Raw genomic sequence first — 27,690 nt, 5'->3', positions numbered from 1 at the left:
GGACCCTGCTTCAGACTCAAGAAAGGTCCCAGCCCAAAACGTCGCCTATCCAAGTTCTCCAGAGATGCTTCCATCAGTCTGAAGAAGGGTTTCGGCCCGAAACGTTGCCTATTTCCTTCGCTCCTAGATGCTGCTGCACCCGCAGAATTTCACCAGCATTGTGTACCTCCAGAGATGCTACTGAGTTACTCCAGCACTTTGTGGCTTTTTCTGCAGTTTCTTCTGTTTGTTTTTGAGGCTACTGTAGCTCTTCGCCTGAGAGTGCCCCCCCTGCTGACTGTTCATTGGGGAGACGTTGACAACATTCTGGCCTCTGATCATACATTAAATACTGGAATAACTCCAGGATTACGAGGATGTTGCCAGGACTAGAGGGTGTGAGCTCTAGGGAGATGTTGAGTAGGCTGGGACTCTATTCCTTGGAGCGCTGGAGGATGAGGGGTGATCGTTATAGAGGTGTTTAAATCATGAGGGGAATAGATCGGGTTGATGCACAGAATCTCTTGCCCAGAGTAGGTGAATCGAGGACCAGAGGACATAGGTTTCAGGTGAAAAGGGAAAAGATTTAATAGGTATCTGAGGGGTAACTTTTTCACACAAAGGGTGGTGGGTACATGGATCAAGCTGCCGGTGGAGGGAGTTGAAGCAGGGACTATCCCAACCTTTAAGAAACAGTTAGACATGGACATGGCTAGGACAGGTTTGGAGGGATATGGACCAAACGCAGGCAGGTGGGACTAGTTGGGACATGATGGCCAGTGTGGGCAAGTTGGGCTGAAGGGCCTATTTCCACACTGTATAACTCAGTGGGACAGGCAGCACCTTTGGAGAGAAGGAATGGGTGACGTTTCGGGTCGAGACCCTGGGCAAAACCAGACTGGTCATACTGCAGGTGCTTTGGTGATATTGGTGATGAAATGTGGGCACGTTTTCCGATTTAAGATGGAACGTGCAGCTAATGTGTTTTTTCTTTGACAGGAAACAATTGGAGATCTTGAAGGGAGACAAAATGAGTGCTCAGAAAATGATAGAAGCTCTGAACAAACAGGTAGCTTCTCCTTCCTTCCCACAGTCCAATTGTTCTCATTCAATTGTTTTGTAAATCTGGTTAATAGGTTGGTTGTGGATGCAGCACGGAAACAGGCCCCTCAGCTCAACGTATCCATGACAACCAAGATGCCCCATGTATGCTAGTCCCACCTGCCTGTGCTTGGCCCATATCTCTCGAAACCTTTCCCATCCATGTACCTGTCCAAGTGTCTTTTAAATGTTGTTGGCCTGGCAGCTCGTTCCACGCACCCCCCTTTGTGTATAGTTCTTTTGGGGACACACACACGGGTTCTCCCTCATGAGAATCTAGAAACATAGACAATAGGTGCAGGAGGAGGCCATTCGGCCCTTCGAGCCAGCATCGCCATTCATAGTGATCATGGTTGATCGTCCCCAATCAATAACCTGCGCCTGCCTTCGGTCCCGTATTAGCCGGGACATCCCGTATATTGGGCTACATTGGTTTGTCCCGTACGGGTGCAGAGACCCTGGGCCTCCTCCACTGTCAGAGTGAAGCCCAGTACAAATTGGAGGAACAACACCTCATATTTTGCCTGGGTAGTTTACACCCCAGCGGTATGAACATTGACTTCTCTAACTTCAGATAGCCCTTGCTTTCCCTCCCTCTCCATCCCCTGCCCAGTCCTCCCACTAGTCTCACTGTCTCCGCCCACATTCTATCTTTGTCCCACCCCCTCCCCTGATCAGTCTGAAGAAGGGTCTCGACTCGAAACGTCACCCATTCCTTCTCTCCAAAGATGCTGCCTCACCCGGGCCAACTCATCATTCACCCAGCCACGGCCGAGTCGGTCAACGAATTGCCATCGGGAATTTGTCCCGTATTTTGATTTTTTCTGTCCCTTATTTGGGAGTGAGAACTTTGTCAGCCCCACTTAGGACCCACAGGGTAAGATGTCTCTACCAGGATACTTCCTAGTTTCTCATGAACTCTCTGCTGCTCTTGTGCTGACAATGTTGTAAAACAGGCACCACATCATGCATATATTTCCTTTCCCTTTCTACTAACTAAAGCAGATTTGTCTCTTTCTCGTTCTAATCCCGAACATTTTACAAAGGCACTATGGACACGACCAACGTAATTCCCAAAGTCCTCGCCTTGACTCTGAACAATATGATAAATCTGTCCCCAGTCTATTACACCTGGATAATATTCACAGAACGCAGTTCAAAAGAGTCCAAAAATCTGCAATATCTTCCCAATTAAATTTAGTGTGAATAATTTTCCATTTAGTTGAATCAAGCATCGCATCGAGGGCCACATCAACACCACCTCTAGTTGGTTATAAAAATTGTCCAATATATCTAATTGATTAATTAAATCTTCAATATCATCAATATCAAAACCCCTCCCATTCCCACACTGGCCTTTCTGTCCTGGGCCTCCTCCATTGTCAGAGTGAGGCCCAGCGCAAATTGAAGGAACAGCACCTCATATTTCACTTGGGTAGTCTACACCCAGTGGTATGAACATTGACTTCTCTACCTTCAGATAACCCTAGCTTTCCCTCTCCATTCCCTCCCCCTTCCCAGTTCTCCCACTAGTCTCACTGGCTCCGACTACATTCTATCCTTGTCCTGTCCCCTGAATCTGGAGGTGTGCGTTTTCACACACTGAGGGGAGAAGAGGGAGTGGCCTGGGTGCGACTGGTCCTTGATTATGCTGCTGGCCTTGCCGAGGCAGCGTGAGGTGTAGATGGAGTCAATGGAAGGGAGGTTGGTTTGTGCGATGGTCTGGGCTGCGTCCACAATTCTCTGCAGATTTCTTGCAGTCCTGGATGGAGCCGTTCCCAAACCAAGCCGTGATGCATCCCTGCCTGTCGGGGAGTAATTTGTAACCGGGATCGCCCCTGAGTCTGGAGCAGGGTCTCGACTCGTAACGTTACCCATTCCTTCTCTCCAGAGATGCTGCCGGTCCCCGCTGAGTTACTCCATAATTGAGTGTCTCTGTTCTCATCAGGTGTCGGGGCTGGCTTTGCGGAGCGAGCAGCTGGATGCTGAAAACGAGGAGCTGTGCTGCAAGAACTCCAAGCACCAGGCGGAGGTGCTGCAGCTCCAGCAGGGTCTGGCCCAGCTCACCCGGCTGAAGGAGAGAACGGCAGGGGGGCGGTGGCAGAGGTGGGAGGAAGAGAAGAACCATTTCGTGCACGGGATTGAAGGCAGCCAAGTAAGGGCCGACCAAACCTCTGGCAGTGAATATAATTGGATTGAAAACAAGACACAAAGTGCTGGAGTATCTCAGCGTTCGGGTTGCCAACTGTCCCTGTATTAGCCGGGACATCCCATATATTGGGCTACATTGGTTTGTCCCATACGGGACCGCCCTTGTCCCGTATTTGACCGCTGCTACTCGGGTCGAGGGGACTGTCGTGTCGGAACGCCGCGTCCAGCCCCGCCTCACCCGTCCCGACGTAGTAGTGCAGCCCATGGAGTGCAGCAGCAGCGCCTCGCCCGTGGCCCCGCCAGTCGGCAGCCCCGCCTGCTGTCCGACCTTCGGACCTTCGCTTACCTCCGACACCACCTCCTTCTCATGGCTGATCACCGATGGGGCGCCGGACTTTGCACGCGATGTCGCGTGGCCCGGGCCAAAACTCCTCAGCTGGCCCCGCCGGCTGGACTTTGTGTGCAGTCCAGCACCCGGGACAACTCATCATTCACCCAGCCACGGCCCAGTCGGTCAACAAATTGCCGTCTGGAATTTGTCCCCTATTTTCACCTTTTGCCCGTTATTTGGGAGTGTGAAAGTTGGCAACCCTACTCAGCGTGTCAGGCAGCAACTCTGGGGAACATGGATAGGCGACGTTTCATGTTGAGACCCTTCCGTCTGATTGTGGTGGGGGTGTCAGGGTGAAACTGGAAGAGAGAAGGGGATAGGACAAAGCCTGGCATGTGATGGGTGGATACAATTGAGGGAAAGCATCATCTTTCTTGCTGTAATTACACCTGAAGAATCGTCCCGTTCCGAAACATCGTCACCTACCCAGATTCTCTGTAGGTGCTGCCTGACCCACTGAGTTACCCCAGCACTCTGTGTCTGTTTTTGTCAACCAGCATCTGCAGTTCCATGTTCCTCATAATCTTGGTATTGACTCTAGTTTTCAGGACCATGTAGAGACTGCACCAGAAAACAGACTGATTCGATGTGAATGACTATTAGATGTGGTACTTACGTAATCATAAAACCAAGAGAGACACAAAATGCTGGAGTAACTCAGCGGGGCAGGCAGCATCTCTGGAGAGAAGGAATGGGTGACATTTTGGGTCGAGACTCTTCTTCGGACAAGTCAGGGGAAGGAGAAACAAGAGATATGGATGGTGATGTGGTGTGGGGCCAACTCGGAGGCAAGAGAGCTACCAGCAATAAACTACACTGAACCATACTTCGACGGGGATGCGATTTTATTCCGTATCGTATCTCCGTCCGCACTGCGGCCGAACATCGAGGTGTTGGCGGCCTTTGCTGGAGACCGGCTTCGGGAGCTCCATCGCGGGTGCCTGCGGACTTACCATCACGGAGCTCGCAGTCTCTGGTTAAACTCGGGAACTCCAAGCCACAGGAGCTTCGACCGCCCTGACACGGGAACTTCGACCGCCCCGACTGTGGATGGTTCAACCGCCCCAACCACGGGAGAATAAATGTGGAAGGAGATTGGACTTTGTTGCCTTCCATCACAGTGAGGAACGTGGGGAATCCACTGTGGTGGATGTTTATGGTGGACTTTTATGTAGTTGTGTGTCTTGTTGCTTTTTTGTTTCGTATGGCTGTATGATAATTCGAATTTCACTTGGTACACGTGACAATAAAGTGACCTTGAAACCTTTTTGAAGTTAGGGTCATACCACTGGGTTGTAAACTGCCCAAGAGAAATGTGAGGTGTTGTTCCTCCAATTTGCAATTGGCCTCACCCATCCCACCCAAGTTGTACTAGCATCAAAGTCATCTTGTTGAGTCTCATTGTCTGTAACTCATTTTCACCTAGCACACAGCTAACAATGGCCTGTTTCCTTTATCATCGTTAATTTTTTGCATATCTTTCATTCATTTGTTCTCTCTCTCTCTCTTGATATCTCTCGTTTCCCTTTCCCCCGACTCTCAGTCTGAAGAATGGTCCCGACCTGAAACGTCACCTATTCCTTTTCTCCACGGATGCTGCCTGACCCGCTGAGTTACTCCAACTTTTTGTGTCTATCCGGTTAAAACCAGCATCTGCAGTTCCTTCCCACACATTTTTTCTGGATTACTTGTCGTTTGTTTGCAATGTCGACGTATGTATTTTACTGACACAAAGAGTGTGCGGGCAGCCGCTGGGAAAGTAAAGTGCTTTAGACAAGGTCACCGTCAACATCGCAAAAATCCAAGATGGCGGCCATCAGGTGGCGCCATCGAGTGTGGCAGCCTCGCCAGGAGCTGTCCGTCCTTTCACCCTTTTTGTTATTTTTAGTGTCTAAAATTATGTTGTAATGGTTTCTCAGTCTTTTTTATGTGGGGGGGGGGGGGGGGGGAATAGGGGGAAACCGTTTCCCAGTCACTTACTTGGACGGAGATGCGTCTTTTCTCCGAGTTGCATCTTTGCCCCCCCCCTCGCGGCCTACCAACTGGATTGGCGCGGCCTTTCCTGCCGGAGATCGGCCAGAGCTTCAGCAGCGGGCGCAGCGCTGAATTACCATCGCGGACCTTGCCGGGGATCGCCAGTGTTGGAGCTCTGGAGTGTTGGGCCTGCTGATTAACACCGTGGAGCTGTGGTTTGTGGAGCTTCCAGCCGCGGGCGCGGCGCTGACTATAACATCGCGGAGGCCTGGGACCCATTGCCGGGGGTCGCCAGTGTTGGATCTCCGTCCAGCTCGGCCTGTGGACTCCGAAATCCATGGTCTCCGGTAGGAAGCGGCCGATTCGGAAATTCCCAAGCTGCAAGCTCCAATCCATTCTGACGTCAGAGTTCTGATCATCCCGGCGAGAGGGCCTGAACATTTGGCTTCCGTAGTGGCGACTGCGGAGGGCTCAAAGGCCCCAACCACGGGTGAACAAAGGGGAAGATGACTGAACTTGGGTACCTTCCCTCACAGTGGCAAACGTTGACTCCGCTGTGTGGGGATGTTCGTGTTAAACTCTATCGTGCATTGTGTTCTTTTTATTTGTGTGGCTGTACGGCAACTCAAATCTCACTCTACCAATTGGTTCACGTGGCAATAAATGTGATGTTTGGTGGACTGTGTGGGGTGGGAGGACCTGTTGCTCCTCCCGTGCAGCAGGTGGCGCTGCACAGGACAAAGGGAGATGTTTTGTATATAGTTTATCATGTCAGTGAGTGTGTGCAGTCAGATTCTGTGTGTGCAGTCATGTTAGAGTTGTCTTGCTGCAAGCATTGATTAATGTAATAAAGACTATTGTTGTACCTTGAAGACTATCAAGTGCTTGTGCAGACCTAGAAGACGGACACGAACCCAGGCGACTATTTGCGTGCAGATCTACACTCACATATTACAATCGCTCCACACTCTTAAATCTCTACTCCTACAGCAGCGACATTTATTCCCTGATTATGTATCTATACTCTGTAAATGGCTCGATTGTAATCAGGTATTGTCTTTCCGCTGGCTGGTTAGCACGCAACGAAAGCTTTTCACTGTACCTCGGTACACTCAGTGACAATAAACTAAACTGAACTGATTCCTTGCAGTTGTCCAGGTGTAACGAGCTGGGGGAAGAGGTTGCTGCTCTGATGCACGTCAATGAGGAGTTGGTGAGAGAGAGGGAGTCGCTGAGTGATGAGGTGAACCGATGCGTAAACAAGGTGGGATATGTTTAGTGTTGGGTGCCTTTGGCAGTGTTGGAGTTGTGGACAGAGAGGTGCGGGAACACAGGTCATACCTCGCTCATCATCGTCCCACCAGCTCCTTAAGGGCCTTACCGCCTTATTTGTTCAGGCGATTGCTTATGCCCCTGTCCCACTTAGGAAACTAGGAACTTTGCGCTCCACCCAAGGTTTCCGTGCGGTTCCCGGAGGTTTTTGTCAGTCTCCTTACCTGCTTCCACTACCTGCAACCACCTGCAACCTCCGGGAACCGCTGGGTGTTGCGCAAAGTCTCCAGACGTTTCCGTTCAGGTTTCCCAAGTGGGACAGGGGCATTAGAGGCACAGGATGCAAACAGGCCCATTCAGTCCGCCGAGTCCACGCCGACCAGCGATCACCCGTTCACACACTAGTTCTACGCCATCCCGCTTTCTCATCCACTCCCGACACACTAGGGGTCAATTTGCAGAGGGCCAGTTTGGTCTACAAGCCCGCACGCCTTTGGGATGTGGGAGGAAACCGGAGCACCCGGAGCAAACCCATGTGATCACAGTGCAAACTCCACACAGACAGCGCCCGAGGTTAGGATCAAACCCGGTCTCTGCTGCTCGTGAGGCACCAGCTTTGCACCACTGTGTGCCGCCTGAGTAATACATTTTATTTTTTAAACCTTAAGCAATTTTTTTGTAATATTAAAAATTCTTATTAAATTTGCAAATCTATTTTTTTTAACGTTTCAGAGGTGTCAGTCACGTGTCATGGCACAACACTGCCACTGAGGAGCTATTTCTAGTCATACAGCATGGAACAGACTCATCAACCCAACTTGCCCACACCAACCAACATGCCCCATCTACACATTGTCCCACCTGCCTGCATATGAGTTGGCCCATATCCCTCTAAACCTATCCTGCCCATGTACCTGTCCAAATGTCTCTGTAATGATATGTTCCTGCCTCAACTACCTCCTCCGGCAGCTCGTTCCATGCACGCACCACCCTTTGTGTGGTGAATTAGGGTGGTGCAGCGGTAGAGTTGCTGCCTTACAGCGTCCAGGACCCGGGTTCATTCCTGACTGTACGGAGTTTGTACCTACTCCCCGTGGCCTGAGTGGGTTTTCTCCGAGATCTCCTGTTTCTTCCCACACTCCAAAGACGTGCAGGTTTGTAGGTTAATTGACTTGGTATAAATGTAAAATTGTCCCTACTGTGTGTAGGATAGTGTTAATGTGCGGGGATCGCTGGTCGGTGTGGACTCGGTGGGCCGAAGGGCCTGTTGCCGCGCTGTATCTCCAAACTAAACTAACTTTAAACCCTCACCTTAAACCGATGACCTCTGGTTCTCGATTCCGCTACTCTGGGTATAACATTTAAATGTACTTTTTTGACCAGACGAGTTGGAAATACGTCGGTAACGTTACCTCTGTAACTCTTGCACGCAGATTGCAAAAATGAACATGGTGGAGATGCAGGCAGAACATCTGAGAGAGGATTTGCAGGCTTCACTCCAGGAAGTTCACAGGCTGACTGCCCAGCAGAGCACATGGCAAGAACAGGTACAGCAGTTGGATGGGGAGGGGAGGGGAGGGGCCCGGATACTGTCATTTATACATGTAAGAAGGAACTGCAGATGCCCCAAGCATAGACACAAACTGATGGAGTAACTCAACGGGCCAGGCAGCATCTCTGGAGAAAAGGAAGGGGTGACATAGAAACATAGAAAATAGGTGCAGGAGGAGGCCATTCGGCCCTTCGAGCGAGCACCGCCATTCATTGTGATCGTCCCCAATCAATAACCCTTCTCCCCATATCCCTTGATTCCACTAGACCCTAGAGCTCTATCTAACTCTCTCTTAAATCCATCCAGTGACTTGGCCTCCACTGCCCTCTGTGGCAGGGAATTCCACAAATTCACAACTCTCTGGGTGAAGAAGAAGTTTTTTTCTCACCTCAGTCTTAAATGGCCTCCCCTTTATTCTAAGACTGTGGCCCCTGGTTCTGGACTCGCCCAACATTGGGAACATTTTTCCTGCATCTAGCTTGTCCAGTCCTTTTATAATTTGATATGTTTGTATAAGATCCCCCTCATCCTTCTAAACTCCAGTGAATACAAGCCTAGCCTTTTCAATCTTTCCTCATATGACAGTTCCGGGTCGAGACCCTTCTTCAGAGCGAGAATCAAGGGAGATGGAGATTAGAGATATGTGGAAGGGTAAGGTGTGAAAACGACAGATCAAAGCAGACGATGATCAAGGAAATGTAGAAGGGTTCATTGTTGGCTGAGGGGAAGGTGACAACGAGGCACACAATCAGTAAAATGAATCAGGAGGACAGTGAAACTAGTCGGAGAACTAGAAGGGGGAGGGATGGGGAGGGAAAGCAAGGGTTAGAGAATCAGTTAGAGAAGTCAATGTTCATACCGCTGGGGTGTAAGCTGCCCAAGCGAAATATGAGGTGCTGTCCCTCCAATTTGTGCTGGGCCTCACCCTGACAATGGAGGAGGCCCAGGACAGAAAGGTCAGTGTGGGAATGGGAGGGGGAGTTAAAGTGTTGAGCAACCGGGAGATGATGTAGACGTTCAGCGAAACGATTGAAATGTATAAGGCCGCTGCGTGTCTGCAGTTATAACAGGCAGGTGCAAGTCCTCATGGACCCGGACTTGGGGTTGCTTTGGAGAAACTTGGGACTCGTTATTTCTCTCCTCTGTGGCATTGGGTGAATGCCAATCTTTCCCCTCTCACCTTAAACCCCTGCTCGCTGCCCATCGCACCTTGTCTGACGAAGGACCCCGACCCGAAAGGCTGGTTGTCTGTTCCCTCCACAGGTGCTGTCAAACCCGCTGAGTTCCTCCAGCACTACTCCAGATTCCAGCTTGCTGGGCAGTATTGTGCTTGCTACCAGATCGTCCACTCGTACAGAAACCGTACAGCGCAATGAGCTTTGGCAGAGTCACTCAGCACAGAATCAGGCCCTTCGGCCCATCCAAGGTGCCCTATCCACACTCGTCCCATTTGCCCACAATTGGCCCATATCCCTTTAAACCGTTCCTATCCATGCACGTTCCTCCTTCAGCAGTTCATTCCATACTCCCACCACCCTCTGTGTGAAAATGTTGCCCCTCAGGTCCCTATTAAATCTTTCCCCTCTCACCTTAAACCCATGCCCTCTGGATTCCCCATTCCTGGTTGTAAAAGACTGTACATTCACCCCGTCTATTCCCCTAATGATCTTGTACACCTCGACAAGATCACCCCTCAGCCTCCTGTGCTCCAAGGAATAAACTCCTAGTCCGTAAGATGAAAGCTTAAGAACAGGAGGCATCGTTGTGCCTTTCAAATGCCATCACCACAGCCAGCTATGATCAATTTTCACAGCAGATCATTTCCATTGATAAATCTGACAGAATAAATGTTGTTACACTGGAGGCAGACACAAAATGCTGGAGTCACTCAGCGGGACAGGCAGCATCTCTGGTGAGATGGAATGGTTCACGTCTCGGGTCGAGACCCTTCTTCAGACTGAGAGTCAGGGGTGAGGGAGACACAGAGATATAGACACACACACACACACACACACACACACACACACACACACACACACACACACACACACACACACACACACACACACACACACACACACACACACACACACACACACACACACACACACACACACACACCACACACACACACACACACACACACACACGGATAGAAATTTATTTATCCCAGGAGGGAACTTGATCTGCCAACAGATCTATAACAACACAAAATACATGTAATATGAAATTTAAGTGGTAAGGATTGGGGATGTGCAATGATTTGGGGGGGGGGAGATGGGGTTTGGGGGGGGGGGGGGGGGTTGGGGGGGGGGGGGGGGGGGGGGGGATGGGGTTTGGGGGGGGGGGGGTCAGTCAGTCTACCCCATGACAGAAAGGGGGGTGTTGTCCAGAAAGATCTCCTGTGGCGTTCTGTGCTGCATTCTTTGCTGAAGGTGCTCCTCAGGTTGACCAGTGTGTCATGGAGGGGGTGAGCTGTATTGTCCAGGATGCTCCACAGTTTTGAGGAGCATCCTCCCATGAATCCAATGATGGAGCCAGCCTTCCTGATGAGTTTGTTGATCCTGTTGGCGTCTGCAGCCTTTGTGTGTGTAGTTGACAAACACTTTTCATGCCGCTGGGGTGTAAGCTGCCCAAGCGAAGTACGAGGTGCTGGTCCTCCAATTTGCAGCGGCTGCTTTATCTGTGCAGGTGCAGAGACTGGAGGAAAGTTTACAAAGTTTCAACCTCCAGACGGCAAAGTTGAGATCGGACTTGCGCTTCGCTGAGCAGGAGAAGGAGGCGCTGAGAAAGGAGGTGATACTGTTGCACAAACAGCTCCAGACCAGCAAGGACAAGGTGCGACTCCACCCAGAGCACAGAACCGTACAGCACAGGGACAGGCCCTTCGGCCCACAATGTCCCTGCCAAACACATCCTCTCTGTCTGCATGCGACCCATGTCCCTGCATTGCCCTGCACTACAACACTGGGAACTACAGTCTACACTCTATATCTGACCCTTTGCCCTGATGTGACTGGGTAGCACACAACACAAAGCTCTACCTGAGTGAAAACCCTGCCCTAGTTGTCCCTCTTACATCTCTCCTCTCACACCTTTAACCCGTGCCCTCTCGTTTTGGATAAACTAGCCTGGATAAAAGGCAGTGAGGTGTTCAGCGTGTCCTGATCCTGTACACCTCCCATCACTGTGTCCACACACACTGAGCCCACTGTCTTTGCTCATGTTGCTGTTCACGGTGTCCATACGCACTGATGGCCACTCTCTTCGTTGATGTTGGTGTTGATGTTGCTGTTGATGTTGGTGTTGATGTTGATGTTGGTTTTCATGTTCATGTTGGTGTTGGTGTTGATGTTGGTGTTGATGTTGGTGTTGATGTTGGTGTTCATGTTGATGTTGATGTTCATGTTGATGTTCATGTTGGTGTTGATGTTGGTGTTAATGTTGATGTTCATGTTGGTGTTGATGTTCATGTTGATGTTGATGTTGATGTTGGTGTTAATGTTGATGTTCATGTTGATGTTGATGTTCATGTTGGTGTTGATGTTCATGTTGGTGTTGATGTTGATGTTCATGTTGGTGTTGATGTTCATGTTGGTGTTGATGTTGATGTTGATGTTGGTGTTGATGTTGGTGTTGATGTTGATGTTGATGTTGATGTTGATGTTGATGTTGGTGTTGATGTTGGTGTTGGTGTTGATGTTGGTGTTGATGTTGATGTTGATGTTGGTGTTGATGTTGATGTTGGTGTTGATGTTGATGTTGATGTTGATGTTGATGTTGATGTTGATGTTGATGTTGGTGTTGATGTTGGTGTTCATGTTGATGTTGATGTTGATGTTGGTGTTCATGTTGATGTTGATGTTGATGTTGATGTTGGTGTTGGTGTTTGATGTTGATGTTGGTGTTGATGTTGGTGTTGATGTTGATGTTGATGTTGGTGTTGATGTTGATGTTGATGTTGATGTTGATGTTGATGTTGATGTTGATGTTGATGTTGATGTTTGTTGATGTTGATGTTTGTTCATGTTGGTGTTGATGTTGATGTTGGTGTTGATGTTGATGTTCATGTTGGTGTTGATGTTGGTGTTGGTGTTGGTGTTGGTGTTGATGTTGATGTTGATGTTGATGTTGATGTTGATGTTGTTGGTGTTGTTGATGTTGATGTTGGTGTTGGTGTTGATGTTGATGTTGATGTTGATGTTGATGTTGATGTTGATGTTGGTGTTGATGTTGATGTTGATGTTGGTGTTGATGTTGTGTTGGTGTTGATGATGTTGGTGTTGATGTTGTTGATGTTGATGTTCATGTTGGTGTTGATGTTGATGTTGGTGTTGATGTTGATGTTGATGTTGGTGTTGATGTTGATGTTGATGTTGATGTTGATGTTGATGTTGATGTTGATGTTGATGTTGGTGTTGATGTTGATGTTGATGTTGGATGTTGATGTTGATGTTGATGTTGGTGTTCATGTTGGTGTTGATGTTGATGTTTTGTTGGTGTTGATGTTGGTGTTGATGTTGATGTTGATGTTGATGTTGGTGTTGATGTTGATGTTGGTGTTGGTGTTGATGTTGGTGTTGATGTTGATGTTGATGTTGGTGTTGATGTTGGTGTTCATGTTGATGTTGGTGTTGATGTTGATGTTGATGTTGATGTTGATGTTGATGTTGATGTTGATGTTGATGTTGGTGTTGATGTTGATGTTGATGTTGATGTTGGTGTTGATGTTGATGTTGATGTTGATGTTCATGATGTTGATGTTGGTGTTGATGTTGATGTTGATGTTGATGTTGATGTTGATGTTGGTGTTGATGTTGATGTTGGATGTTGATGTTGATGTTGGTGTTGGTGTTGATGTTGATGTTGGTGTTGATGTTGATGTTGATGTTGATGTTGATGTTCATGTTAATGTTGATGTTCATGTTGGTGTTGATGTTGATGTTGATGTTGATGTTCATGTTGGTGTTTGTTGATGTTGATGTTGATGTTGGTGTTTGTTAATGTTGATGTTGATGTTGTGTTGATGTTGTTGTGTTGATGTTGATGTTGATGTTGGTGTTCATGTTAATGTTGATGTTCATGTTGGTGTTGATGTTGATGTTGATGTTGATGTTCATGTTCATGTTGATGTTCATGTTGATGTTGATGTTGGTGTTGATGTTGATGTTGGTGTTGATGTTGGTGTTGGTGTTGATGTTGATGTTGATGTTGGTGTTGATGTTGATGTTGGTGTTGGTGTTGATGTTGATGTTGGTGTTGGTGTTGGTGTTGATGTTGGTGTTGTTTTGGTGTTGATTTTGATGTTGGTGTTGATGTTGATGTTGTTGTTGGTGTTGTTGTTGTTTGTTGTTGTTGTTGTTGTGTTGATGTTGATGTTGGTGTTGATGTTGATGTTGGTGTTGATGTTGATGTTGATGTTGATGTTGATGTTGATGTTGGTGTTGATGTTGATGTTGGTGTTGATGTTGGTGTTGATGTTGATGTTGATGTTGATGTTGATGTTCATGTTGTGTGTTGATGTTGATGTGTTGGTGTTGTGTGTGGTGGTGTTGTTGTGTTGGTGTTGATGTTGATGTTTGGTGTAATGTTGATGTTGATGTTTGGTGTTGTTGTGTTTGTGTTGGTGTTGATGTTGTTGTTTGTTGTGTTGATGTTGGTGTTGATGTTGATGTTGGTGTTGGTGTTGATGTTGATGTTTGTTGATGTTGGTGTTGATGTTTGTTGTTGTGTTGATGTTGATGTTGATGTTGATGTTGATGTTGATGTTGGTGTTGATGTTGATGTTGGTGTTGGTGTGGTGTTGATGTTGGTGTTGATGTTGGTGTTGATGTTGATGTTCATGTTGGTGTTTGGTGTTGGTGTTGATGTTGGTGTTGGTGTTGATGTTGATGTTGGTGTTGGTGTTGATGTTGATGGTGATGTTGGGGTTGGTGTTGGTGTTGGTGTTGATGTTGATGTTGGTGTTGATGTTGGTGTTGATGTTGATGTTCATGTTGGTGTTGATGTTGATGTTGGTGTTGATGTTGATGTTCATGTTGGTGTTGATGTTGATGTTGATGTTGATGTTCATGTTGGTGTTGATGTTGATGTTCATGTTGGTGTTGATGTTGATGTTCGTGTTGGTGTTGGTGTTGATGTTGGTGTTGGTGTTGATGTTGATGTTGATGTTAATGTTAATGTTAATGTTGATGTTGGTGTTGATGTTGGTGTTGATGTTGATGTTGATGTTGATGTTCGTGTTGGTGTTGGTGTTGATGTTGGTGTTGATGTTGATGTTGATGTTAATGTTGATGTTGGTGTTGATGTTGGTGTTGATGTTGATGTTGATGTTGGTGTTGATGTTGGTGTTGATGTTGGTTTTCAAGTCAAGTCAAGTCAAGTTTATTTGTCACATACACATACGAGATGTGCAGTGAAATGAAAGTGGCAATGCTCGCGGACTTTTGTGCAAAAGACAAACAACAAAACAACCAAACAAATTATAAACACAATCATAACACACATACTCTTTTACATAATGTGTAAAATGTTGGTGTTGGTGTTGGTGTTCACATTGGCGTTGGTCTTCACTGTGTCCGCGCTCACTGACGGCCGCTCTCTGTGCTCGGGGATTTGCAGACTCAGACGCTGGAGGACAGCCTACATTGTGCCGATCTCCGGCAGCGGCAGAAGATGTCCTACGGCCACGACCTGGCTCAGCTGGTGGAGCAGGAGCAGAGATTACTGCGGGAGGAAAATGAGAGGTTGCATCAAGAGGGGAGGCACACGAGAGGGGAGCTGCACCTTGCCAGGGAGAAGGTAACTGAGAGAAGAAGCGTGCTCCCGATGCGTCCCACCCAATGTTTTGAGAGGTGGAGGACAAACCCCCCATGTTTTGTAATCCGGATTTTGAAATTTGGTGGAAAAAAATCTATGAAAATCTCCGCTTTCCGCGAGACAGTGGGGGTGTCACTGTTAAGCGCTTGTTAAATGTCTCTGTTAACATCATATTAACACGATGTGTTACCAATTGTGTTTTGACCTTCAAGTATTACTGAAGGTATTCACGCAGAATTTGTTAAAGCTGTCTGATGCGGGTACAATTACCATTTGAACTAATTGGATGTATTGGTGGATGGGAAAGATTTAAACGAGTATCGGATTTAAACAGGTCAGGTCATTAAGGGCTTCGGTCGAACGGGTTTCCTGGCTGGCTTACAGGTAAGTCCTTCATTCACAGTCACTCGTCATTTAGCTTTTTTTTTTTCTCCCTCTCCCTCTTTTATTTGTTTAAGGGTTCCCTTTCTCCCTCTCTCTCGCTTTTGAAAGATTCAATCGGGTATCAGACGCTTTCTAAGGGCTGAATCGGCCCGTTTGCGGGGCCTTTCATCACCTGGCGCAGCTTAAAATCAAACTGCTGCGTCAAGGTGATCGAGGCTCCCGACGTTGAAGCCCCCGCCGGCCGATTTTAAGCCGCGCCGGGCGATGAAAGGACCAGCGAACGGGCCAATTCAAGCCCCACGATTGCAAGTATGTTGGACACCGCTCATCTTGAGGAAATGCGATTCCTCCTAATGGATAAATCAGACCAATTCATAACGAGTTGGTCTCCATTCGTCGTTTTTTTGGAATCATATGGTGCAACACGATTGTAAAAAATAACTGTTTCAGGACTGGACGAGGGTTGGTCAAGATTATAAATAATGATCTCCTTTTCTTTTCACTATTTTCTCTCTCAACTTTCTTCATTTACTCGTTTTCTTTCTTCACACACTATATATTTCACATCTTTCTATCCTTTACTATCTAACTTCTTTTTCTTATTCTCATCTTTTTTCAATGTAACAAAAAAAAAAAAAAGAAGTTGTACATAAAATGTATTATGAAAATATATATTAGGCACTTTGGTGCCATATGACTGTGCTTACTTCTAATAAAATAAAATATTAAAAAAAAAAAAAGCCCCACGATTCGGGGCAGACGAAGCTGCTGTTGCTGGAGTTCGGAGTCGGTCGCCAACCTGGTCAGCTCCCAATGTTACCGTCCACAGGGCCCACGGCCGAAGCCTCCAAAGCCTCTCGTGCGTGTGTATGCGCATGCATGCGCGTGCGTGTGTCTGCGCATGCGAGCGTGTGCGAGTGCGGGCATGCGCACCTACCAAGAAATTATGTCCCCCCCATGTTTTGATAGCGATTTCCACCTCTGTCATTGTCTCTACCACCCTTTGTGTAAAAACATTTATCCCTCAGATTCCTATTAATCTTTCCCCCCTCGGATGAAACCTATGACCTCTGCTTCTTCATTTCCCAACTCTGAGCAGAAGTCTGTGCAAAAGTTGCGATAGGTTGCTGGTAAGAAGCTGTCCCTGAACTTGGAGGTCACAGTTTAAGTTCTTGTGCCACCTTCTGGATGGCAGCAGTGAGATGAGAGCGCGGCCAGGGTGATACGGGTCTCTGATGATGCCGGCTGCCTTTCAGGGACAGCACCTCCTGTAGATCCCTTCGATGGCGGGGAGGTCAGCAACCGTGATGGACCAGGCAGTGTCCACCACTCTATGTAGATCGCCTCGATAGTGGGAAGCGGGAGCAGAGCAGTTTGCTGCTGTGGGCAGACTCCACACCACTGATTTATTTTCCAGGCACTTTGATAAGTTCCTGCTCAAGGTCACGTCCCCCAGTTGCTGATTATAGTCGAGCACAAGAAGAAGGATCGACACAAAATGCTGGAGTAACAGCGAGACAGGCAACATCTCTGGAGAGAAGGAATGGGTGACGTTTCGGGTTGTAACTGAAGTCTGAAACATAGAAACATCGACAATAGGTGCAGGAGTAGGCCATTTGGCTTTGCAAGCCAGCACCATCATTCAATATGATCGTGGCTGATCATCCACAATCAGTACCCCGTTCCTGCCTTCTCCCCATATCCCTTCTTTCCTTTAGTCCTCAAAACTAAATTAACTCTCTCTTGAATACATCCAGTGAATTGGCTTCCACTGCCTTCAGTGGCAGAGATTTCCACAGATTCACAACTCTCTGGGTGAAAAGGTTTTTCCTCGTCTCAGTCCTAAATGGCCTCCCCCTTATTCTCAAACTGTGACCCCTGGTTCTGGACTCCCCCAACATCGGGAATATTTTTTCTGCATCTAGCCTGTCCAATTCTTTAAGAATTTTACGTGTTTCTATAAGATCCTCTCTCATCCTTCTAAATTCCAGTGAATACTAGCCCAGTCGACCCATTCTTTCATCATATGTCGGTCCCGCCATCCTGGGAATTAACCTGGTGAACCTACGCTGCACTCCCTCAATAGCAAGAATGTCCTTCCTCAAATTAGGAGACCAAAACTGCACACAATACTCCAGGTGTGGTCTCACCAGGGCCCTGTACAACTGCAGTAGGACCTCCTTGCTCCTAAACTCAAATCCTCTCGCAATGAAGGCCAACATGCCATTAGCTTTCTTCACTGCCTGCTGTACCTGCATTCTTAATTTCAGTGATGTACAAGCACACCCAGGTCTCGTTGTACCTCCCCTTTTCCTAATCTGCCACCACTCAGATAATAATCTACCTTCCTGTTCTTGCCATCAAAGTGGATAGCCTTGGTTTCGACCTGAAACTCCATCCACTCCTTCTGTCCAGCGATGCTGTCTGTCCTGCTGAGTTACCCCAACAATTTGTGTCTTATCTTCGGTTGAAACCAGCATCTTCACGACACACAAGAGGAAAGTCCGTGTAAGAATCAGTTTGTTTCAGAGTAAACTGGATTTTACACGATAACATGATTTTACATGGTTTTGTAATATGATGAATTTACACAAATTTACAAAAAATGTCAATCCAGAAAGCTGAGTTCATGTGTTCTCTTCCCACAGATGAAACAACTGGAGTCTGCAATGTTAACTCTCAAACACCAGAAACACTACTCCAAGTCCACGGTGCTTAAAGCAGCTGAGCAGGAGAGACTCTGCATGAAGAGAGAGTACGATCAGGTCCAGAAGGATCTCGCCACGAAGGTTGGTGTGTTGGCAATGAAACCAGCAAAGTCATTCCTGCAGAATATTAACAAGATGAGGTGGGGCTAGTGTTCCTAAGCTTGCAAGTTCACAGGGACCCGGGTTCGATCCTGACCTCGGGTGCTGTCGGCGTGGAGTTTGCATGTTCTCCCTGTGACCGCATGGCGGGTTTGTATGTTCACACGTTCTAAGAGCAGAATTAGGCCATCGAGTCTTCTCCCCCAATTCAATCATGGCTGATCTATTTCTCCCTCCTAACCCCATTCTCCTGCCTTCTCCCCATAACCCCTGACACCCTGAATGGGGCCTTCCCTCACAGTGGGAATTCGATCCCGCTGTGTGGCGATGTCTGTGTTAAAAAAATACTATTGTGTCCTATGCTCTTTATTATTTATTTGTATGGCTGTATGGCGACCACACATTTCACTGTACCAACATGTGACAAATAAATGTATCTTGTACCTTGTATCACCCGTACTAATCAAGAATCTGTCAAATTTGTCAACAAAATAGAGAGAGTACAGAGGGAGATTTACTAGAATGTTGCCTGGGTTTCAGCAACTAAGTTACAGAGAAAGGTTGAACAAGTTAGGGCTTTATTCTTTGGAGCGCAGAAGGTTAAGGGGGGACTTGATAGAGGTTTTTAAAATGATGAGAGGGATAGACAGAGTTGACGTGGAAAAGCTTTTCCCACTGAGAGTAGGGAAGATTCAAACAAGAGGACATGACATGAGAATTAAGGGACTGAAGGTTAGGGGTAACATGAGGGGGAACTTCTTTACTCAGAGAGTGGTGGCTGTGTGGAATGAGCTTCCAGTGAAGGTGGTGGAGGCAGGTTCGTTTTTATCATTTGAAAATAAATTGGATAGTTATATGGATGGGAAGGGAATGGAGGGTTATGGTCTGAGCGCAGGTAGATGGGACTAGGAGAGATTACGTGTTCGGCACGGACTAGAAGGGTCGAGATGGCCTGTTTCCGTGCTGTAATTGTTATATGGTTAAATCTCCGCCCTAATATCTCCACTGACTTGGCCTGATCATCCACAATCAGTACCCCGTTCCTGCCTTCTCCCCATATTCTCCCCTTCTCCCCACTTGGCCTCCACAGCCTTCTGTGGCAATGACTTCCACAGATTCACCACCCCCCCGACTAAATAAAATGTTGATAATTCCTTATTCCAATAAAGAAAATACTTCTGGATCTGAACTCCGAACATTCATAATAAGATCCTGACACAACGAACAATAAACAGCCATTTTAACTCCCCTCCCAATTCCCACACTGACCTCTCTGTCCTGGGCCGCCTCCATTGCTGGAGTGAGGCCACACACAGACAGGAGAAACTTGCAACCCAATGCTACGAACATTAACGTCCTCCATTTCAAATAATACCCCTCTTCCCACCCCCCACTGGGTCTAAAAATATTGGTTGCCAGGAGACAAAGGAGGCCCACTTCATCAGGGGCCCACTTGCCATCGGGCAAGCTGATACCCTGGCCATTCCGCCACTGCCTGTATCCACCTGTCACTTGTCAGTGGAGACCCAAGGAATTGTGCGGTCACGGTGGCGCAGCGGTAGAGTTGCTGCCTCACAGCAAATGCAGCGCCGGAGACCCGGGTTCGATCCCGACTACGGGTGCTGCCTGTACCGAGTTTGTACGTTCTCCCCGTGACCCACGCGGGTTTTCTCCGAGATCTTCGGTTTCCTCCCACACTCCCACACAAAGAGATACAGGTTTGTAGGTTAATTGGCTCGGTAAATGTAACGATTGTCCCTAGTGCGGGGATCACTGGTCGGCGCGGACCCGGTGGGCTGAAGGGCCCGTTTTCACGCTGTATCTCTAAACTAAACTGCAGATGTTGGTTTTCGATGAAAGACACAAAGTGCTGGAGTCGGACAGTATCTCTGGAGAAGGTGGAGAGGCGAATGTTTCTGATCGGGACCCTTCTGATAGTGTGTGGGGGGAGGGGGGTGAAACTCTGCCCCTCCCCCACCTCTCGTACAGCTTTCTCCCCACGATCCCAGGAGGGTCTTGACCCGAAACGTCGTCTGTCCATTCCCTCCACAGATGCAGCCTGAGCCCGCTGAGTCCCTCCAGCACTCTGTGCCTTGGCGGGAGGTGGATTGCAATGATTTTGTGTTGAGCTTCATGCAGAGTGATGGCAGTGACCCAGAGAGCTAACTGTGTTCCCCGCAGATGAGCCTCTTGTCCTCGCTTGAACATGAGCTGCAAGTGGAGTGTGCGGAGAAGGAGAGTCTACGGGCGAAGGTGATCCAGTTGGAGAGCCAGCTGCTGGGGACCAGCGAGCAGGTGAGGCCCAGAGAGATCGACCACCCCCTGCACCGGATTCCAAGATGGCGCCCAACCCAGGCGACCATTCCCAAGATGGCGCCCAACCCAGGCGACCATTCCCAAGATGGCACCCAACCCAGGCGACTATTCCCAAGATGGCGCCCAACCCAGGCGACCATTCCCAAGATGGCGCCCAACCCGGGGCGACAATTCCCAAGATGGCGCCCAACCCAGGCGACAATTCCCAAGATGGCGCCCAACCCAGGCGACTATTCCCAAGATGGCGCCCAACCTGGGCGACCATTCCCAAGATGGCGCCCAACCTGGGCGACCATTCCCAAGATGGCGCCCAACCCAGGCGACTATTCCCAAGATGGCGCCCAACCCGGGGCGACTATTCCCAAGGTGGCGCCCAACCTGGGCGACAATTCCCAAGGTGGCGCCGAATCCAGGCGACAATTCCCAAGATGGTGCCCAACCCAGGTGACAATTCCCAAGATGGCGCCCAACCCAGGTGACAATTCCCAAGATGGCGCCCAACCTGGGCGACATTTCCCAAGATGGTGCCCAACCCAAGCGACACTTTGCCTGCCAGCCGCAGATCTACAATCACATATTACAGTCACTCTTAAATCTCTACTCCTACAGCAACATCTCTTACTTCAACTATGATCCCTTATCATGTATCTATTCACTGTAAATGGATCGATTGTCTTTCCGCTGACTGGTTAGCACGCAACAAAAGCTTTTCACTGTACCTCGGTACACGTGGCAATAAACTAAACTGAAATTGAACAGAAACTGAACCACTGTGGACAATGCCGCCCTTGCTTGCTGAAGCTTTACAGACCTGTAAGCACACTAACAACCAGTGAAATGATCAGTCATTATGATTCTGTATTGACCTGTGGGGTGGCATGGTGGCGCAGCGGTAGAGTTGCTGCCTTACAGCGCCAGAGACCCAGGTTCAATCCTAATTACAGAGTTTGTACGTTCCCTCTGTGACCGTGTCGAATGCTCCGGTTTCCTCCCACACTCCAAAGACGTGCAGACTTGTAGGTTAATTGGCTTCAGTAAAAACAAAATTGTAAATTGTGTATAGGATAGTGCAAGTGTACGGGGTGATCGCTGGTCGGCGCGGACTCGGTGGGCCAAAGGGTCTGTTTCCGCGCTGAATCTCCAAACCAAACTACAGGTGCACAACCTTTTATCCGGTGTTCCGGAAACCGAAAACCTCCGAAAACCGGCCATTTTTTCCAGGATGTCATCGGCACACCAAAGCTCGCGTTTGGCGCCAAACTTGACCCGAAACGACCCACGGTCAACTCAGGTCTGTACTACTGTAGCGGCTGCCTCCTCCCCGGAGACCGGGGAGACACTTAAACATCTGTAAATCATTGCTTAAATGTTAGTCAGTTAGTTTGGAGGGCTTTTATGTGAAGGGGGGGTTGAAGGGGTAAACTTTAATTCTTAGTCCCCTACCTGGTCGGAGAGACGGGGAGCGGTCAATGCCTTACCGGGTCGCCGTGCAGTAAGCTCCGCAGCGCTGTGGCCGCTCAACTCCCAGCTGGGGCTGCGGGTGGTGCCTGTTGTAGCTCCGACCCCGGCAACTCTATCCCTGGCTGCGAGGCGCTCCAAATCCACCGCCGCCGCGGCCGGACGCCCCCCACCCGAGCTCCGCAAATATTGGGAGTCAGCGGCGTCGCAGCGCTGGGATACCAGCGGGGAGCGGGCAATGCCTTACCGGGTCGCTGTGCGGTAAGCTCCAGGGCGCGGAGGCCGCCTTCTCCCAACATTCGCGGAGTTGCGGACGCGGGCGGCGCTGGATTTGGAGCGCCTCGCAGCCAGGGGTAGTTGCCGGGGTCGGAGCTACAACCGGCGCCACCCGCGGCCGGACGGAGCCCCCAGCTCCGCGATGTTGGGAGTCGCCGACCAGGTAGGGGACTAAGAATTAAAGTTTCCCCCTTCACCCCACCACCACCACCACCACCACCACATAAAATCCCTCCAAACTAACTGACTAACATTTATGCAATGATTTACAATGATTCCCCAGTCTCCGGGGAGGAGGCAGCTGCTCCAGACTTTTCAAGCCGCCCGCGCTACCTACCTAATCTACGCTAAAAATCTTCCATTCGGAAATCCGAAAATGTCCGAAATCCGACAAGTGTCTGGTCCCAAGGCTTTCGGATAAAAGGTTGTGCACCTGTAGTTCAAATTAGTTGATTGATTGAAAAGATACAGCATGAAAACAGGCCCTTCAGCCCACCGCGTCCACGCCGACCATCGATCACCCGTCCACACTAGTTCCATGTTCTGCCACTGTTGCATCCACTCCCTGCACACTCGGGGCAATTTACAGAGGGACAATTAACCTACACGCCCGGACGTCCTTGGGATGTGGGAGGAAACCGGAGCACCCGGAGGAAACCCACGTGGTCACAGGGAGAACGTGCAAACACCACGCAGACAGCACAGGTTGAAATTTGTGCAATAATAATAATAATAAATTTTATTTATGGGCGCCTTTCAAGAGTCTCAAGGACACCTTACAAAAATTTAGCAGGTAGAGGAAAAACATGTAAGGGGAATTAAATAAATAGTAGAGACATGACTAGCACACAAAGTAAAGACAGAATTCAATACAAAACACAGTATGAGGCAATTAATGCACAGATGAAAAGGGACGGCACGTGGGGCTAAGGATAGGCAGAGGTGAAGAGATGGGTCTTGAGGTGGGACTGGAAGATGGTGAGGGACACGGAATTGCGGATCAGTTGGGGGAGGGAGTTCCAGAGCCTGGGAGCTGCCCTGGAGAAGGCTCTGTCCCCAAAACTGCGGAGGTTGGACTTGTGGATGGAGAGGAGACCGGCTGATGTGGATCTGAGGGACCGTGAGGGTTGGTAGGGGGAGAGGAGGTCAGTGAGATATGGGGGGGGCCACATGGTGGAGGGCTTTGTAGGTGAGGACCAGGATTTTGTAGGTGATCCGGTGGGAGATGGGAAGCCAGTGAAGTTGTTTGAGGACTGGAGTGATGTGATGCCTGGATTTGGTGTGGGTGATGAGTCGGGCGGCTGCGTTCTGGACCAGTTGGAGTCGGTTGAAGTAGGTGGAGCTGATGCAAAGGAGAAGTGAGTTGCAATAGTCCAGTCGGGAGGAGATGAAGGCATGGATGAGACTTTCAGCAGCGGGATGTGTGAGAGAGGGTCTGAGTTTGGCGATGTTGCGGAGATGAAAGAAGGAGGTTTTAATGACATGGCGGATGTGAGGCTCAAGGGAGAGGGTGGAATCAAAGATCACGCCAAGGTTGCGGGCCTGGGGAGATGGGGAGACAGTGGTGCCGTCGATGGTGAGAGTGGGGTTATTGATTTTGCTGAGTGTGGATTTGGAGCCTATGAGGAGGAATTCTGTTTTATTGCTGTTGAGTTTGAGGAAATTATGTTGCATCCAGGATTTTACAGCTGACAAACAGGAGTTGATATGGGGGAGGGGGGGGGGCTGTTTGGGGATTTGGTGCCGAGGTAGATCTGGGTGTCATCGGCGTAACAGTGGAAGTCCAGGTTGAAGTGGCGGAGTATCTGACCAAGGGGGAGGATGTAGATGATGAAGAGGAGGGGGCCGAGTACGGAGCCTTGGGGAATGCCTTGAGTGACTGTAGCAGAGGTGTGGTTATGGCGAGAGATGAAGTGGGATCTGTTGGAAAGGTAGGAACAGAGCCAGCTGTGTGCAGAGCCTTCAATGCCGAGGTCATTGAGTCTGGTGAGCAGGATGTTATGGTTCACTGTATCGAAGGCTGCAGATGAGATGGGAGTGATGCTTGCAGCCAAGTGCTCTGGTGAGATTAAAAGCCATGTTACAGTAACTCCCCTTCCCCCATCCCACACTGACCTCTCTGTCCTGGGCCTCTGCCATTGAGGCCACACACACACACACAGAAGGAAGAGCACCCTGTATTCTGCTTGGGTAGCTTATGCTAGGAACATTGAAGTCCCCAATCTCAAATAAACCCCAATACACCCCCTCTCCCCTCCTCTAAGTGTGTACACATTATATGCACCCGGCCACTCCCTCTTCTCCCCTCTCCCATCAGGCATAAAGTACAGAAGTGTGAAAACTCACACCTCCAGATTCAGGGACTGTTTCTTCCCAGCTGTTATCAGGCAACTGAATCATCCTACCACAACCAGAGAGCAGCGCTGAACTACTGTCTACCTTTTTGATGACCCTCGGACTATCCTTGATCAGACTTTGCTGGTTTTACTTTCCACTAAATATTATTCCCTTATCGTGTATCTATACACTGTAAATGGCTCGTTTTTAATCATGCATTGTCTTTCTGCTGACTGGTTAGCACGCAACAACAGCTTTTCACTGTACCTCGGTACACGTGACAATCAACTAAACCGTACACCCCCCCCCGCCTTGTAAGCTCATCTCCCGGTCTCCACGCATGTGACTGGTTGCATTTCTCTCTGCAGCTGCTGCAATCAAAGTCCAGCCTGTCGTGCAGCCAGACGCACGCAGCCGGGGAGCTGCAGCAGATGCGGGAACAGATGTTGTCCATGGTGCCCAAGGAACAGCTGGCGCAGCTGCAGGAGCAGCTGCATGTGAGCGCCGCGGAGAGCAGCACGCAGCAGGTGAAGTTGGAGAGAGAGAGAGAGAGACAGAGAGAGAGAGTGTTTGTTGCATCCACCACTGCATGTCCACTCTCACCGATGGCTAACACAGCGAAGATGGACACAAAGAGCTGGAATGACTCAGCGGGTCAGGCAGCATCTGTCATGTGATTACACAAAAAAGCTGGAGAAACTCAGCGGGTGCAGCAGCATCTATGGAGCGAAGGAAATAGGCAACGTTTCGGCCCGAAACGTTGCCTATTTCCTTCGCTCCATAGATGCCGCTGCACCCGCTGAGTTTCTCCAGCTTTTTTGTGTAACCTTCGATTCTCCAGCATCTGCAGTTCCTTCTTAAGCATCTGTCATGTGTTCGCCATCCCCCTCCAACCTCCCCCTTTCTGATACAGAATGGTCTGTCCTCAGCAGAGGCCTCACCTTTGTTCCCCTCCGACCCCACCTCAACGAGTCCCGGGTCCGCACATTGTAGAGGTCTTCTTCCGTCACCTCTGCCTCCGGGCCTTTTTCCATGGGAAGGAGGCCTCACCACCCAGTGATCACCCATCTCCCATCTCCAACGGATCCCATCCTCTTGGACTCCCCCGGATGTTCTTCTATCCTCTTTAGATCTTTTTATTACTAACTGCTGGCGTGACACTTGGTTTGCATCTGTGTCATCTTGAAGGAGCCCAGGGCAGGGGCGTGAGGAGCCTGTGGCAGAGTTGGGATAAACCAGGAAGCATGCGCGTTTACCTCTCCCCCAGGAACAATCACATGGGGGAAATTGGTTCCTTCCACCAAGAGCCAGCCGCACTATGAATGTTGGCCACAAAGACTATGCTGATTGATACATATAACCATATAACAATTACAGCACGGAAACAAGCCATCTCGACCCTTCTAGTCCGTGCCGAACACATAATCGCCCCTAGTCCCATATACCTGCGCTCAGACCATAACCCTCCATTCCCTTCCCATCCATATAACTATCCAATTTATTTTTAAATGATAAAAACGAACCTGCCTCCACCACCTTCACTGGAAGCTCATTCCACACAGCCACCACTCTCTGAGTAAAGAAGTTCCCCCTCATGTTACCCCTAAACTTCAGTCCCTTAATTCTCATGTCATGCCCCCTTGTTTGAATCTTCCCTACTCTCAGTGGGAAAAGCCCCTAGCTAACAATGATCTGTTCGACATTGTCAATCAATATCAATCAATATTTATTACATGTCATTTGAACCTCAGTGAGGCTCAAACGAAACTCCGTTTCCACAGCCATACAAAGACATGCATGTGACTACAATTATAACTAGGAACAACTTGCGTGACTGGGTAGATGCACACCGTGAATAGTTGGCTGAGACTGACACACAGAAAGGTTTATATTCGTATGCCTCGTTGACACCTTCCCCTAGCTAGAGGGGATGTCCCACTTTCAAGAGTTTAAAAAAAAAATCAAACTCGTGGTAAGTATGTAGCGGGTACGTCGGAGCTCGGGGGCGTCTCTTAGCGGCTCGTAACGCTAACGGCAGGTACTCGGGAAACGCGGTAAGCTCGTGAATATTTTTTCAACGTGTTGAAAAATGTCCACGAGAGCCCCGAGTACCTACGAGCGGCCATTACCGTAATTCTCCGAGTTCAAATCAGGGCAAACTCGGGAGAACTCTTGCGTTAGCTCGTACAGTGGGACGGGCCCTTAACAATGATCTTTAGTTTAGTTTGGGGATACCGCCCGGAAACAGGCCCTTCGGCCCACCGGGTCCGCCCCGACCCGCGATCCCCGCACATTAACACCACCCTACACACACTAGGGACAATTTGACACATACACCAAGCCAATTAACCTACAATCCTGTAGGCCCTTGGAGTGTGGGAGGAAATCGAAGATCTCGGAGAAAACCCGTGCAGGTCACGGGGAGAACGTATAAACTCCGTACAGCCAGCAGTTAGTCAGATCAAACCCGGGACTCCGACGCTGTAAGGCAGTAGCTCTATCGCTGCGCCACCGTGCCCCCCTATTCTGCAGTTATTTCTACATTTTCCTTGATCTGCATCATCTTTGATGTCTCGCTTCACACCTTGTCCTTCCACGTCTCTGTGTCTCCGTCTTCCCTGACTCTCAGTCTGAAGAAGGGTCTCAACATGAAACGTCCAGGTTGAAACAACCTGAAAATTCCTTCTCTCCAGAGATGCTGCCTGGCCCGCTGAGTTACTCCAGCACTTCCTTCCTACACTCTAGGTTTAGAGGGACGTGGGCCAAGTGCAGGCAGGTGGGACTAGTGTAGATGGAGCATGTGGGCCGGGGTGGGCAAGTTGGGCCGAAGGGCCTGTTTCCGTGCTGCGTGACTCTCTGACTCTATCCAAGTG

The 27,690-nt window shown here is 49.0% G+C and overlaps 1 protein-coding gene across 1 annotated transcript in view; it reads left to right on the top strand.

The window, feature by feature from the left end:
* The window catches only part of nin (ninein (GSK3B interacting protein)), a 162,069-nt gene that overhangs the window by 124,933 nt on the left and 9,446 nt on the right, over positions 1 to 27,690 (top strand). Inside the window, exons 19-27 of the mRNA XM_055641229.1 lie at positions 979 to 1,048; positions 3,029 to 3,235; positions 6,747 to 6,860; positions 8,302 to 8,415; positions 11,112 to 11,258; positions 15,042 to 15,221; positions 18,272 to 18,412; positions 20,612 to 20,725; positions 25,186 to 25,344. Coding sequence (XP_055497204.1) covers positions 979 to 1,048; positions 3,029 to 3,235; positions 6,747 to 6,860; positions 8,302 to 8,415; positions 11,112 to 11,258; positions 15,042 to 15,221; positions 18,272 to 18,412; positions 20,612 to 20,725; positions 25,186 to 25,344 — 1,246 coding nt within the window. The remainder of the gene's footprint in view (positions 1 to 978; positions 1,049 to 3,028; positions 3,236 to 6,746; positions 6,861 to 8,301; positions 8,416 to 11,111; positions 11,259 to 15,041; positions 15,222 to 18,271; positions 18,413 to 20,611; positions 20,726 to 25,185; positions 25,345 to 27,690) is intronic.

The sequence above is a fragment of the Leucoraja erinacea genome, chromosome 9, assembly GCF_028641065.1.
Source record: "Leucoraja erinacea ecotype New England chromosome 9, Leri_hhj_1, whole genome shotgun sequence".
NCBI classification, from domain to species: domain Eukaryota; kingdom Metazoa; phylum Chordata; class Chondrichthyes; order Rajiformes; family Rajidae; genus Leucoraja; species Leucoraja erinaceus.
The sequence above is the reverse complement of the archived record's forward strand: the minus strand, read 5'-3'. Positions and strand labels throughout refer to the sequence as shown.